General features: G+C 56.0%; 1 protein-coding gene across 2 annotated transcripts in view; it reads left to right on the forward strand.

Annotated features, from left to right (window-relative positions):
• Positions 1–6,739: 6,739 nt before the first annotated feature.
• The window catches only part of LMX1A (LIM homeobox transcription factor 1 alpha), a 43,808-nt gene continuing 36,304 nt past the window's right edge, over positions 6,740–14,243 (forward strand). Inside the window, exons 1-2 of one of the 2 annotated variants that reach the window (XM_058808862.1) lie at positions 6,740–6,819; positions 7,396–7,578. In XM_058808862.1, coding sequence (XP_058664845.1) covers positions 6,740–6,819; positions 7,396–7,578 — 263 coding nt within the window. Of the gene's footprint in view, positions 6,820–7,391; positions 7,579–14,243 lie in introns of both variants that reach the window. The other variant, XM_058808861.1, reaches the window with a different exon arrangement.

The following is a 14,243-nucleotide window of genomic DNA, read 5'->3' on the forward strand; positions in this document are numbered from 1 at the left end:
GCTTCACGCGTCCCATTCTTTTTTTTTCCCCCTCCATATTTCTCCTCTGGAAACAACCTCACAAACCCCAAAATTCATAATCTCCCACTTCCATGAGTGAAACTTGCAGGGAAGGAAAGAACAAGACCCTCTAACAAACCACCCTCAAAGGCTTGCCTGCTCTTTCCTGCTCTTTCTCCTGCTGGAGCTCCCCATTGCAGCCGAGCTAACCAGAGTCAAACGAGTTAAAGACATTAATTTGTTCAATATGCAGCGCTTATCCTGGTGGGAAAACGTCCTCCCAGGAACCCAGGGAAACTGTCTGTATTATTATTCATAAAACAGGTGTAGTGTTAAGTGATCTGCCCCTCCTGACCCTCTCAGCAGACAGTGGGGTGAGATGCAGCTTGGGCTGTCCGCGTGACAGATTGCGACGCTGCCGGCTCGGGGAGGTTGCAGGGAGAGGAGGGCTGACAGCAGAAAAGGAAGGAGGATAAAAATGAAACGTTTTGTTAAAGCTCCCACACGGGGACATGATTCATTTTCCAGTTTTTCGCTGAGAGGAGGAAAAGGAGAATTTAAAAGAGCGGAGGAAAAGAGGGAAAACCCCAACATTACAAAAACGCTTCAATTTTTTCTTTTCCTCCTGAGAAAAACCCAGGGAGATTTTCAAAACCTGTGAAAAGCATGGACCAAGAAGATACTTTTTAAGTGAAAAGGCATTTTTTTTGTTAAAAGAAGTGTTTAAATACAGAGAATACACAGCCTGCTCATTGTAAAAGTGTTGCTGGAATTTGAGATGCTGTGCTGGGCTGGTGCCACACCACACTACTGGTTAGATGAAGCAGGAGGCCACCTCCAGCCTGGGCTGCTCAGGCTTCCCCTCTGAGAGATGTAAACTTCTAAGAGCTGGTCCCCAGCTGGCTGGATTGGATTTCTCTTCTGATTGATGCTGATCTCAATCCACTGTTTGTAAACAATCCCAGGCTGCTGCCTGTGATATTTTGGAAGTGATGGATATGGTAACCAAAAGGGGGCAGGAAGCCTCGAGGTGGCTGCTGGACACACTCACTCTTAGCAGTCTGGAAGGTTACTCTGGGTTCTGGGCCACAAGGTTTGCAGGCTGCAGTTTGAGCAGGGCTTTGTCCTGTTTCTCCAGATGACTACTGGGTTTTTGGAAAAAAGAATCAACGCACAGCACACCACAGACTCCTCCACCCTGTGTCTGGCAGGGCTGAGAGACCAGGACTCTCCACGTGGCCTCTGTGGGTGAGACACCACTTGCTCATCTGAAAGTGCCCCTAGCAAACCAATGTCCTCTGCAGAGGAAACAGTCATGGAGCAACCCAGCTCTGCCTGCAGTCACTGGGGACCTGAGGGTTGATGCAACCTCCTGGATTTGGTCCCAGCCCTTGGATTCCTCATTCATACTGTAGACCTCTCTACAGGGGTGTTGTCCAAGAGCTGTGCCTCCCCAAGCCTTGCAAAGCACGGGAGGCTTTGGACACCCCAAGGAACAAATCCCACAGCAGCTGGCAGTAACTCACTGCTGCGGTTATCCTTGTGTGAGCTGCTGCAGAAGGACAGCAGCTTGGCATGGCTGGAGCTTTCCCAGCCCTGGAAAAACCTAATTTTCATAAAACAGCAGAAATCCCCATCATTGATACACCAAAGAAAGCTTCATCCAGTCACTGGTTTCCCCATGAAGCCCCTCATAGCCTCAGATCAAGCTCAGACAATTTTCCCTTTGCTCTGGGATTAATAAGCAAGCCAGGCTCTGGGAATGACTGGTGCAAGGCCATTTTCTCTCTGCCACCATGCATCACATCTCATGAGCTTCCTGAGTAAGCAGCAGGTCCCCCCCACCATGGGCAAGCTTAGTTCTGGTGCCCAGGCCAAATGTGTCAAAGCATTTATTAATTCTGAGCTGCTCCCTCTGAAAATGCTCTGTGGAGGGGTCTTCAAAAAATAATGGAGTTTTGGGTTCTGTAGCAGCTGCTCCAGTTTATACTGAGTCCAACAACAGCACTTCTGGATTGAGAATAAAAAAATACATCTCAAACTATAAAACTTTGAGCTGGTTTATGTTCAAATTGACTCTGGGCTCCCTGATGGGCTGGGTGATTCAGGGGCACATCCTGTAGACCTGACATGACTCTCAGACACTGTCACAGACATCTCTTTATGAAAATCCTTTCCTTAAGATTTTTTCCTCCTGAGAAGCTGAGAGGCCTCAGGGACAAAATGTAAACAATGATTATCTGCTGCTGTGGAATGCAACAGGTAGATTTTTGATTAGCCCATCTTGGATGTTTATAATTAATGGCCAATCACAGCCCAGCTAGCTTAGACTCTCTGTCTGAGACACAAACCTTTGTTATCATTCTTTGCTATTCTATCCTTAGCTGGCCTTCCGAAGAAAACCTTTTCTTCTATTCTTTTAGTATAGTTTTAATGCAATATATATCATAAAATAATAAATCAAGCCTTCTGAAACATGGAATCAGATCCTTGTCTCTTCCCTCATCTGAAAACCCCTGTGAACACCATCACAAGACACCAACAGAATCCAACTGAGTGCCACCAACACTGACCTTTCCCCAAGGACCTCCTGTCTGGGCCGAGCCCTTTGATGGGACTGCCTTTCCCATCTCACCTGAGCTTCCTGAGATGCTCTCTTTGCTGCCTGGTTCCTCTGCTCCTCCCCTCTGTGTCCCTCTCCCAGCTCTCTGCTGTCCCATGGGAGGCCCTTGGTGCCTCTTGGGGCACAGGCAGCAGGGGGAAGAAGAGGAGGGGGCTCCCCAGAGCTGCTGCTGATGGCAGTGGGATGCAGCGTGTGTATCCTCTCTCAGGGATGATGGCAAGAGACATTGTGGTGGAAAACGTGGTAGAGAAGCCCTGATAAATCCCCAGAGTTTATCAGCGTGAGTGACAAAGACCAACCTCTATCTAAGCAAGGCTGCCACTCCATTTCTCTCTCCTCTCTTCCTGTGCCCTCTGTGCAATCAACTCTACGCGAGACAGGCTTGGTCTGGTGGATTTCAGGGGTGAAAGGAGAGGATTTGATCACCCCAGGGCTATCTGACAGCCTGTGGGCTGCTGGTGCCCCCGAGGGGCTCTGGAGGTGGCAGCAGGACAGGGAGGTGCGCTCCTTGCATGGGGAGTGGCATCCAGGGACATCTCTGCTGCTGGACAAGACTTTTTCTTCTGTGTCAAGCTGGCTTTGGGCATTTGAGGCACCTGGATTGTGATGGTGTTCACAGGGGTTTTCAGGTGAGGGAAGAGACGAGAATGTTGAGTCCATGTTCAGAAGGCTTGATTTATTATTTTATAACATACATTACATTAAAACTATACAAAAAAAGAATAGAAGGAAAGGTATTCTTTCTAGCCTCAGAACGTTAGCTAAGCTAAGAATAGAAAGGCATGAATAATAAAGGTTTGTGGATCAGACAGAGAGTCCAAGCTAACTGGGCTGTGATTGGCCATTAATTGTAAACATCCAACATGAGACCAATCACAGATCCACCTGTTGCATTCCACAGCAGCAGAGAATCAACGTTTACATTTTGTTCCTGAGGCCTCTCAGCTCCTCAGGAGGAAAAATCCTAAAGAAAGGATTTTAAATGAAAAGATGTCTGCGACACCTGGATGGTGCTGGCTCAGTGACTCCTGTCCCAAGGCAGGTGGCTTGTAGCCATCTTCTTCCTGGGTCTCCTGTGTGCCTGCTCCTGAGGCCAGCCCTGCCTGCTCCTGGGGCTTTCTGCATCTGCTTGGCTGGGCAGGGTTCAGGTGATGCTGGAGGAGGGATCTGGCTGCTGCTGGCTGTGGCTGTGGCTACCTGGGAGCTGAGTGCTGCTGGTCCCCGTCCAGCAGTGAGCAGTGGGGACCTGCACAGAACTGACAGCTGGGCAGCCCCAGCAGGGCTGGGGAAGATGTGCAGCCCCTCTGCCAACGTTGTGGCCTTGCTCACTCGGTTGGCAGCTTCTGTTTAATCCACTTCTCCAGCACCACCCGCTTTTTGCAACACCTAGCTGCCTGCAGACCCTACAGCTAGAAGGGAAAAGGCAAGACCTGCTTTTCCTCTGGTTTAATTCTCTTTGGCTGCTGATGTTGCCCCTAGTTCAGCTCTGGGTGAGCTAATAATGGAAACTGGTCCTCAGAGGCTGTAGTGAGCAGCCTGAAATACTCCCCCCATGTTTTGTAGGGCCACTGCCCATGTTGAAATTGCACTTTTGGGGGTTTGGAGTGTATTTCTTGCATTTACTCACCTGGTGACCACTTTTTGCACAAGGCCAGTTGTGCTCCTGTACCTCTGACCTGTGTGGGAGCTGGTGGGTGTGTAAATCATGAGCAGCAACACCCTGGTGTTACACACTCAGCCCCCAAACCTGATCTCCATAGACCAAGCTGGGAATGGTACACGAGAGCTGAAAGGTGAGACAGTCTCCAAACCCTCCCTGTATGGAGAAGAGGAGGAGGAGGAGGAAAACCATGGGGTGGCAACATCCAGGAAAGAATGCCTTCCCTCCCAGCTGCTCCTGCATCTCTGAGCAGGGAAAATCAGGTGGGCGGGCTGAGCCTGCCAGCAAAGTGCCCTACACAGGGACACAGTTTTTAGCAGCGCTAGTGGTGGTGTTCCCACCCCACGGGGCTGCCACTCCCTGGCTGGGTGAGGAAAATCTGCCCTGTGGGATGGACAGGCTGGGGAAGAGCAGCAGGCAGTGCCTGGAGCCCCTGGTCGTGCTGCAGTCAGTCCTCGCTGGGCTGGTGCCTTGGCAAGGTGGCTCCAGTGGATCTGGCCGCTCTGACACTCGGCTGTGGCTGCTCGGAGACCTTCGGGAGAGCCAAAGACAAAGGTGTCAGAGCCTAAGAGCCTCCCTGCTGCAGCCCAGCCCTGCTGGATGTGAGTGGTCAGAGCCGTGTGACACTGACCCGTGTGACAGCACCAAGGCTTCCCTGCCCGAACTCCCGGTGGAGTCACACCGGGATGCACTTAGGGCTGTCCCAGCACCGCGTTTCCCTCTCCCGGGGGATTTTGGCAGGGCGCTGAGCTGCCCGTGCTAACCTGCGGCCTCTCTCCTTCCTACGAATTCCCAGAGGACACGACCTCGCTCCCTGCATCGCCCACGTCATCTGGGTGTGGGGAGCACTCGGTGACGAGGATGCCCCACAGAGAGGCTGGGAGCGCATCTGCCCCTGCTGCCAAGGTCAGCGGTGAGCGCAGGAGGTGAGGTCCCCAAAAGCCTCCCATCCTCCGCGATCCTGCAGCGGCTTCCTCGCAGCTCCGCGGCCGGAGAAGGGGGGATCCAGCCCTGCTCCGTGCCGGGGAAGCCGCGGATCCCCGTCCGGGCTGCTCCGGCAGCCGCAGGTACGCGGCCCCAGCCCCGCTCCGACCGCGGGGCCGCGAAACTCCCCGAAAAACGGCGAAACTCCGCAGGCAGGAGGGAAGGGAGAGCCGGGAAGGACGGGAAAGCGCCGGGGCTGCGGGAAGGCTCCAAGTTTCGTCTTCCCCGGCCGGGCGGGACCGTTCCTCCGCGGGTTTCCCCTCCCCGAAAGCGATGCGGTTTGGAGGAGACGGAGCTCGGCTTCTCCGGGGCTGCTTCCCCCTGCGGCCCCGCGGAACCGAAGCGCACCGAGCCCCGCTCGGCGCCAGGGATCACTGGAGACGAGCCCTCCGGGGCAGCTCTCCGGCTTTGGTGTTGGGATTTTTTTTTTATTTTATTGTTATTTCTTTTTTGTTTTCCTCCTCGTCCCAGCACTGATTTTCTCTAAACGCTCCGGAGCAGCGGGAGCGCGGCGCCCGGGGCGATGCGCGGCGCGGGGGAGCGCATCCCCGCCGGGGAGCGCCGCGGGCAGGGGACCGGCTTTCCCCAAACACTGCCGGACTGCGCTGCTCCTGGAAGGGGGACTTGATTTCCAGCCGGTTTCATTACTGGGAGAGACGCTGTGGTGGGGCACCACCCTCTACCTTTTTTTTTTTTTTTTTTTTTTCTTTCGTTCTTTTTGGCTTTCTAAGAAAAGAAGGAAAAAGAAGGCAGGGAGCGGAGCGGAGCCGGGGCGGCCAGGCCGAGCCGTGCACCCCGGAGCCGGGAAAGGCCGCCGGCCCCTCGAGGCGTGGCGCGGCCGGTGCCTGCAGCCAGGCAGGACAGCGGGGAGGAAACTTATTTCGAGTGGGGTGGAGAGGGGAGGGCAGGGGGTGGGGGTCGGGCAGGGAGCTATCAGCTCCAGGAAATGTGCCTTGGCAGCAGTCGGACGGGCGCTTCCCCGCAGGTCCGTGCGCTGCTCTGCCGAGCCGTCCAGGGAGCCGCGGCTCGCTGCGCACCCCGGGCAGCGCCGGCGGCGGGGACGCGGGGGGCAGCGCTACAGCCGGGGAGGCCGGAGCCGCCGCAGGACCCCCCAGGAGCCGCGGCTGCCGACGCCTCTCCCGCCGGCTCCTGGCAGCGAGGCACCGCCCGGGCCGCCCCAGGTAAGCGGCCGAGCCCGCCGACGGCAGCCCCGCATCCGCCCGACCCGCGGCCTCCCCACGTCGGGGCTGGGGGCTGCAGCCAGCCCGGCCGGGGCAGCGGCTGCGCAGCCGGAACGGGGGGCCCGAGGGGTTCTCCCGTTGGGAGGGAGGGAGGGAAGGAGGGAAGGAGGAGGGAGGAGAGAGCGCGGCGCCGGGAGCGGGCGGGGAAGCCCCGGCCGGGCTGAGCGCGGTGTGTCCGGGCTGTGTTGGCAGGCGGGCGGCGCGACCCCTCGCCCGGCCCGGCTCCCCACCATGCTGGACGGGCTGAAGATGGAGGAGAGTTTGCAGAGCGCCCTGGACCCCGCGACCCCCTTCTCCTCCTTGCTGGGTAAGTCGGGGCGCCCCGCTTGCCCTCCTGGGGACCCCACAGGGCGGGGCGCGGCCGGGCGGGCCCGAGCGATGGATGGGCACGGGGGGTTCGGGAGGCCCGGGCACGGCTCTGCCCGGCTCGGTGCTGCCCGGCGCCGCTGCCTTCGCCCGGGGTGTGCCCCCGGCGCCCGCCTTCGCTGCCCCCGCTTCGTTCCGCGATCGCATTAAATCGCGTGTCCCCCTAAATCCCCCTTGTAACGAAGGGCTATCCTTCGTATCGAGCAATAAATAATTCATTTTTTCGTTTTATCTTCGTTTTAATATCGCTTTCAAACCGTCGCCCTCTCTCTGAGCTGCGGCTCCGCTGCCGCCTTTGCAAGGGGAACGAAATTGGGGGCGAGGTGTCCCCCGCGGAGCTGCCCTAAGGCACAGGTCCCTCCTGGATCCCGCAGCAGCTCCCCGCACACCCCCGTCCCCCCGCGACCCCCGGGGGAAGCGAGACCCGCGGAACCCTCCGTCTGTCCGTCCGTCCGTCCCTCGCCTCCCTGGCCGCCTTTCCCTCCGCCCACCCCAGCCCCCGGCTCCTTCCCCGCAGGCAGAGCCGCGACCCCCAAGTCGGTGTGCGAAGGGTGCCAGCGAGTGATTTTGGACCGGTTCTTGCTGCGCCTGAACGACAGCCTGTGGCACGAGCAGTGCGTCCAGTGCGCGTCCTGCAAGGAGCCCCTGCAGACCACCTGCTTCTACCGCGACAAGAAGCTCTACTGCAAGCTGGACTATGAGAAGTGAGTGCGGCTTGCCCCTCGGGGAGCCCCCCTCGCCCTGCTCTCAGCGGCCACAAAGCCCCAGTGCCCGGCGAAAGCTTGTGGTGGGGGGGACTGGTGTCCCGGTGCTGCTTTCCCGGTCGCTTTCCCTGCCCCGTGTTTGCCCGGAGGTGTCAGCCCTTGCCACGGTCTCGTTGCCCCCCGGTTCTCCCCTTTTCAGGGGTGTTTCGTTGTGCTCAGGTTGTGCGTGCTCTGGGAATTGAGGATGTTTTGTTGGGAGCCTGGGAGACCCACGGTAGCCCCAGGTCTGCGCGGGGATGTGGTCAAGCATTTTCTCCTGGCTTTATTTTCCCGTGGAGCATCGGCAGGAGGAAAGTTGTATCCTCCCTGACCTGGTCCTGGACGAGGTTATTATCCCAATATCCTCACAGGCAGGGAAATGCTATTGCTCTCCCCCCTGGTTGGTGGGGAAACTGAGGCACTCGGCAGGAACCAGGGAAGGCCCTGCTGGATTTGGAATGTTGACTGTCACGCAGGGGCTTTTCTGGGTCTGTGATGGTGAAGAAATTTGGGTTTTAAAGCCTCCCAACCCTGATGCTTTCCCCTTTGGAAGTGTGGGGTCAGGGGGAAAGACAATGAGAAATGCATTTTTCTTTTTGAAAAGACAAACCATTCCAGTGGGAATGGGGAGAAGGCTGCTGAGTCTTTCCTCCCCTGCAGCTGCTTTCGTTTTTCCCTGCTCATCCCGCTCTTGCTCTCCTTTCCGGACCCCGCTGCCTGGCCGAGTTTTTGGAGCTGTTACATTTTTGTTGCCTCTGGGCTGGTTGTTTCTTGAGGAGGGTGTAGGTGGGGGACCACATCTCTCGCTATGGCGATAGCACGGTTGTCCAAGCCCTGCAATTTAATTCCCTTTTTTGTAGCAGAAAACAGTGATTGCTGATGCTCCCATCCCTGGCCTTCGCCGAGCTGGTGAGCGTGCCGGGGTCTAGCCCAGCTCCAGGCCTTCTTAAAGTTGGGGTTTTGGGATTTTTTGGGTGTTTTGGGATGGTTTTTTTTTGGTCCTTTAAATCCCGTATTGTGGGTCTGAGTTTAATCACTATGGATACAAGGCAAATTGAAAGCAGAATTTGTGCGTGTGACCTTGTTTTCAAATGTTTACGAAAGAGCGGAAGAATTAGCTGCTGTGAGAGTGGAAAGGAGAGAGCTGTGCCATGGGGTGGGTTTTTGTAGGCAAAAAAAATTGTTGATATTGGGTGTGCTGCTTGTTTGTCTGTAGAAATTTAGCTACTGGCTCCCATACATTTCCACCACGGTTCAGTCCTCATTTTCTGCTTTATCCATATTTTTGTTTGGACCATCAAGGGGAAATTGGGGTGACTGTCACCCAGAAATGCCTTTCCAGCTTGCAGCACATGTGGATTTTACTCTTGACTGCAGCTTGCGAGCTCTTGAAGTGGCTCCAACCTGAAACCCTCCTCTGATGTCTGTTGGCTGCGAAAGAAATCGGTGCCGCAGTTGGCTTCTTGCTGTGCCCATCTCTCTCACTGCTGGGATGGACGAGGATGATTGCGGGAAAAAAATGTCACAAATTTTTCCTGAGGCCCAGGGATAGCACCATTTTTTCTGGTTATTTCCCAGCTGTGTTTGGGTTGGTGACTTTTGCCTGAGCCGGGAGGCTGAGGCTCTGCGACGGGCGGTTTCCCGAGGTGTGATGGTCTTAACCCTAGCTCGCTGCTGGCCTCTTCCCCTCCTGCCCCTGCCTGCTTCTTGCCATCATTTAATTGTCCCTTTGCATTTAATATTAATTATTTTAGCATGGAAGTGCAGTTTTGTGTCCCTTCTCCTTTCATCCTCCCTGCAGGACTCTGCTGTGCCGCTGGTGTGACTCCTTACCTGGTGATGGTAAGGATGCAGAGTCCCAAAGAACTGCTTCCTTTGGGCTCTTCAGAGCTTTATATAACACTCCTAATTTACCAAAAATCCTTCTTTCTTTTCCCAAACACCCATCCTGCCTTTGGAGTGAGCATTTTGCTGGATACAGGAGCACCGTGCCTGCCTCGGCCGCGGTGCCAGCGCCGATAGCAGGGATTTGCGAGCGAAACGCGCGGAGCAAGAGCCGCTGCTCTCAGACTGAGCTCATTATCTCAAGCTGGTTAATTATCACAAGTGACTGACACTCCTTGCAGTGGAGACCCACGGATCTTCCCCGTGGCAGCGGCATAGCCGGGCTCCGGAGGCCTCTCCGGGTGGGAGAGCTGCGTGTGGAATGCTGGGGGTGTCAGGGAAGCGGCCAGGATCCAACCTGCTGCGGTCACGGCGTCGGTGTTCTGTGGTTGTGTTTGGTTGTGGGTTTGTTGTTTTTGTTTTTGAAATTGAAAGAAGGGATTTCTCTTCCAGATGGTGAACGTTGGGGTGTTTTCCCAGGGAGGAGTAGGTGCAGAATTTTCCGGCACGTCTCTGTGCTCTCTGTTTGAGCTCTGTTTGTGGCGAGGCCGCAGAGGGTTAATGAGGGAGCACGAGACGGCAGCTATGCCTTCGGTTATAAATACACCCATGGAAAGTGTTACGGACGGGTTTGAGCGAGCATCTGACTCGCTGGACTCTAGAAATCGAGGAGAATTTGTTAAACACATGTTTTACATTTCTTTGTCTTTCACAAAGAGGAAGAACTTGGGACAGGACTTGGAAAGGGATGGATTAAAGGCCGAGGGTGCCAGGTCAGGTCTTGGCATCTCTTTGGGGTGCCACGACTCAGGGCCCAGGGGTGATTTGGATGGTGATGCTGTGTGGGAACTTGGGGGTCACTCTTGGAGCAGTTTCCCCAGCACTGACGGGGAGGGCTCCTGGAGAGGGACGACTCAAGCCTGTGCCCCTGGGACGGCGTCTATTTGGGGCAGAGGACGCTCGTTACAGAACATCCCGAATCCCGCGGCAGCCCCCGGCGCTTGTCCAAACCTGATAAGTCTCAACTATGACAAGGTTCAGTCTTCGCCCTGGCCGGCTCCCTGGCTGCTGGGGACATGACCCGGCTGTGGGGCCCCTGTACTGGTGGTCAGGGGCTGGGTTTTTGCAGTGGCAGATTTGGGGGGGCAGCACCAAACCTACCCATAAACAGGGAGGAGTGCTGGGAGCGATGGGAAGAGTAGGGCTGCTCTGGAGCTTTAAAATCTTCATGGGAACAAGGAATCGTTGAGCCCCCTCTTGCCTAGTGGTGTCCCACAGTAGGTTTGCCCTGTCCAAGCAGGGAGGGCCTGGAGGCACGGGCAGATCCCCGTGGCAGGTTCTGGGGGCCGCTGACAGCGGTGCGGTCATGACGGGGGGCGCAGCTGGGCAGCGTGGCGACGGCGGGACGGCTTGGCACGTCCCCAGCCGTGGCGCAGAGCCCCGGCCCCAGCCCCGGCTGGCAGGAGCAGATGGCCAGCACATCTCGGAGCAGGCCTGGCATGTGGGCGCCGGCAGTGCAGGGCCGGCTGCAGCCCCCGAGCCGCCGTGCCGGGCTTTCCCCGGCCGAGGCAGGCAGTTGTGTGATGCTCGCCCTGTCTTCGCACGGCTTGATAGCTCTGTGCCGGTGCCAGCTTCCACGCGGGGCTCTCCTCGCCTGCCTCCTAAATCCCAGAGTCACGGGGCTTGTGTGGGTGCTGCTGCCTCCTCCTCTGCGAGTTAAAATCTGAAGTTGTGTCCGGCTGCAAAGGGAAATAAATGAAAATCCTTCCACCTTCCACGCGTGCGAAGGAACTTGCTGGTGTTGGGTTTTCAGATCACACCCGGCGTCTTTGCGTGGGGATGAGCCTGAGTCCTCAGCAGCGTGATCCTGCCAGGCTGTGGATGGATCTGCGGGCTTGGGGTAGCCTGATCTGGCCCGCTGGAGGCTCCTCTGGCAGCTGCTGGGGCAGAGGAGGCAGGGGAAGAGGTTTGGAGCATGGTAGTTGTTTATCCTGCTCAACATGGGTCATGGAATTGTGCAATTACCTGGCGCTGCTTCCCCAGCCCGGAAGGGCTGTGAGGGGAATAATCCCAGATGGATCGAATGGAGGCAGTGCTGGAGGCTTCAGCACAGCCTGGTCCCACCCGATGGAGAGTTCCTGTGGTGTGGTGGGTTTGTCCTGGTGGTTTGCAGTCTCTCACCATGCCTTGTCTCGCTTGGAGAATTGGGAATTTCAGTGCTTTGTGTGGGTGATGGGAGAGAACTGTCCCTCCAGAGAGCCACAGGTCAGCCCAGCTGCAGTCCAGCATGTTCTCTGGAGGCCCATTTCCCTTCTTGTAGGGCATCCTGTGGAGAGGATGATGCTGACTTGGGTTTCTCCAGCTGGCCAGGCTCTGGGAGCAGTCAGGCTGGCCTGGACAGAGTAGCAGAGCACACACAACATCCCTCTTGGTGGTCTCTCTTTCCCCATCTCTCAGTATTTCCCTGTAGTGCTTCCCATGCTTCTTCCCTGCTCTCCATCCCCACCTAGCACCTCACTTCCTGCGGCAAACACCTCTCAGTCCTCACCCAGAGCTCGTGGAGGAACAGTGCTCACTCCTTGTGGGCTGGGAGGAGCGTGGCTGTGGGGCAGCTGAATCCCCACCAAGGACACCATGGTTGGTACTGCTGGGCTGGGACCAAGCACCACCTCTTTTGGTTTTTGTTATTAAGTCAACTTTTTGTGCAGGGAAGCAGGGAAGCAGTGGGAGGGATGTTACAGGGGCCACTGTAGGATCTCTGCTGGAAATGCCAGGCAAGCTAAATAGGCCTTGCCTCCATCTCCAGCAAGCCCTGTCCTCTCACTCATGGGGCTCCCCCTTTCCAGAGGGAGCAAAGGAGAGATTTGGCATCTTGCCCCTTCTCTCAACCCTTAATTAGCCTTGTCTTACAATTAATATTTCATAGAAAGGCCTGGAAGTGAGTGAGGTTTGGCACATTTGGAGCTAGGCAGATAGACTTGTCAGCTCTCCCTCCGTGGTGGGGACAGGGTGGCTTTGGGGCCACCCCATTGGCAGTGGGATCCTGGAGACTGCAGGTCGGTACCATCAGAGTCACAACCTGAGCATCCTTGGGACTCCTAATGGTTTCTGCCATCTCATTTTGGACATACCATGATTTTTTTTTAACATTTTTTCCCCTCACTCTGCGAGCTGGTGCTCCCTGCTCAGCCCCCGACGTGGCTCTTAGAGCTGTGGGAATCGCTTCAGGTTTTTGCAGTCCTGACAAAGGCACCAGAAAGAAATCGGCTGGGGAAGAAAGAGGGGTTTGTTTGGTTTTGATGAGAATTTTGTCCCCCACCAGCTGGAGAGACAGCTGGGGTCCTCTCCTGCCCTGGCTCGCCAGCCCTCGCCGCGCCGGCTCCTCACCTGCTGCAGCCGCCGGGCGCAGGGAGGGCTCTGCTGAGATGGGAATTTCACTCGGGGGGAATTTCAGAGAGCCCCCACTGGGGTTTGTGCTCCTGGGGGAGCCCTCCAGCAGGCTCTGAACCTGCTGCTGTGGTGGGGCCAGCAGACTGGGGAGCGGGTGGCAGTGCTGGGTGTGAGCTGCGCGGGCAGGATTCGCCGTGTTTGCTGCGGGGGTACTGATCTCTGCTGGCTGTCCCCAACCCTGCTGGAGCAGTGGGGTGGCCTCAGCGTGCCCAAACCCACTGCAGTTTCTGGCACTGATGCTGCACGCTCACCCCAGGGTGTGGCAAGGGGTACCCCAAAGGCCCCTCTGCCTTTGAGCAGGAGAAAAGGGAATTTGGGGTCTAGGGGTGATCTCCTAGATTCTGCTCCTGGCTGGGGGGGGGGGGGGGAAATCCAAACCCAGCAGTTTGGATGTGGATTCACAGCTCCCCGCTTCTGGTGAACCTCGTGGTGGGTACTCAGCACTCGGCGCTGGAGCGTGTCTGAGGGAGGTGGGAATGAGAATTACTCCTGGTATTTTTCTTCTCAAGATGTTCTTTGTCTCTCTGTGCTCTCTTGTCTCTGGCTCGTGCCCTCTGCAGATGCAAACACGAAGCAGGGATGGTGCCTGTGCTGGAGGATTGTGCCTTTACCTGCAATTCAATCAAGCACCTCCTCTGTAGCAGGAGTGAGGAAGATACTTAAAGCAGGGAGAAAATACTTGGGTTTTACAAGGCAAAAACACCGGGGTGAAGCCAGCTGAATTTTTTTTTTTTTTTTAACATAAATGTGTTTTCATGAGAAATGTGAATTTCTGTGTATTTGAGATTTCAGAAGGGGGCCTAGCAGCACTCTCTGTCGTGGCAAACCCTAGTTTTGTTCCTCAATACTTTTATCCTGGTTGGAATCCTGCTTCCTGGCAGAAAGAATCCAGCTGGTCTGTGGTTATCTTCTCCTGGGGTTGCTGGCCCTCAGGGGCAAAGGATGCACCAGTGTTGTCTTACATGTCTCTGTGAAACCAGCAGGCATCTCATTGCAGCTCTGTTTGAGGTTTGCTGTTTGTTTTTGTATTTTTTTTTCTTTTTCTTTTTTTTTTTTTTTAAGATGGTCAAACCTTGGTTGCCCAGGAGAGGGGTTCTGTAATTCCTGGCTTCCCACCTCAAATATTTACGGACAGCCAGATACCAAAGCTTTTGCAAAAGGCGTGGGGCAGACTGAGCTGTGCTGTGCTGGGGCTGTGCAGGGCACAGTGTTGGGCTGATGGCACCCCAGTCCCCTTTATTTGGGGGGTTGTCTGTCTAGTGGCTCTGTCTTCTTGCTTATCTGGGATTTTT

Source organism: Ammospiza caudacuta, chromosome 7 (assembly GCF_027887145.1).
Source record: "Ammospiza caudacuta isolate bAmmCau1 chromosome 7, bAmmCau1.pri, whole genome shotgun sequence".
NCBI lineage: Eukaryota > Metazoa > Chordata > Aves > Passeriformes > Passerellidae > Ammospiza > Ammospiza caudacuta.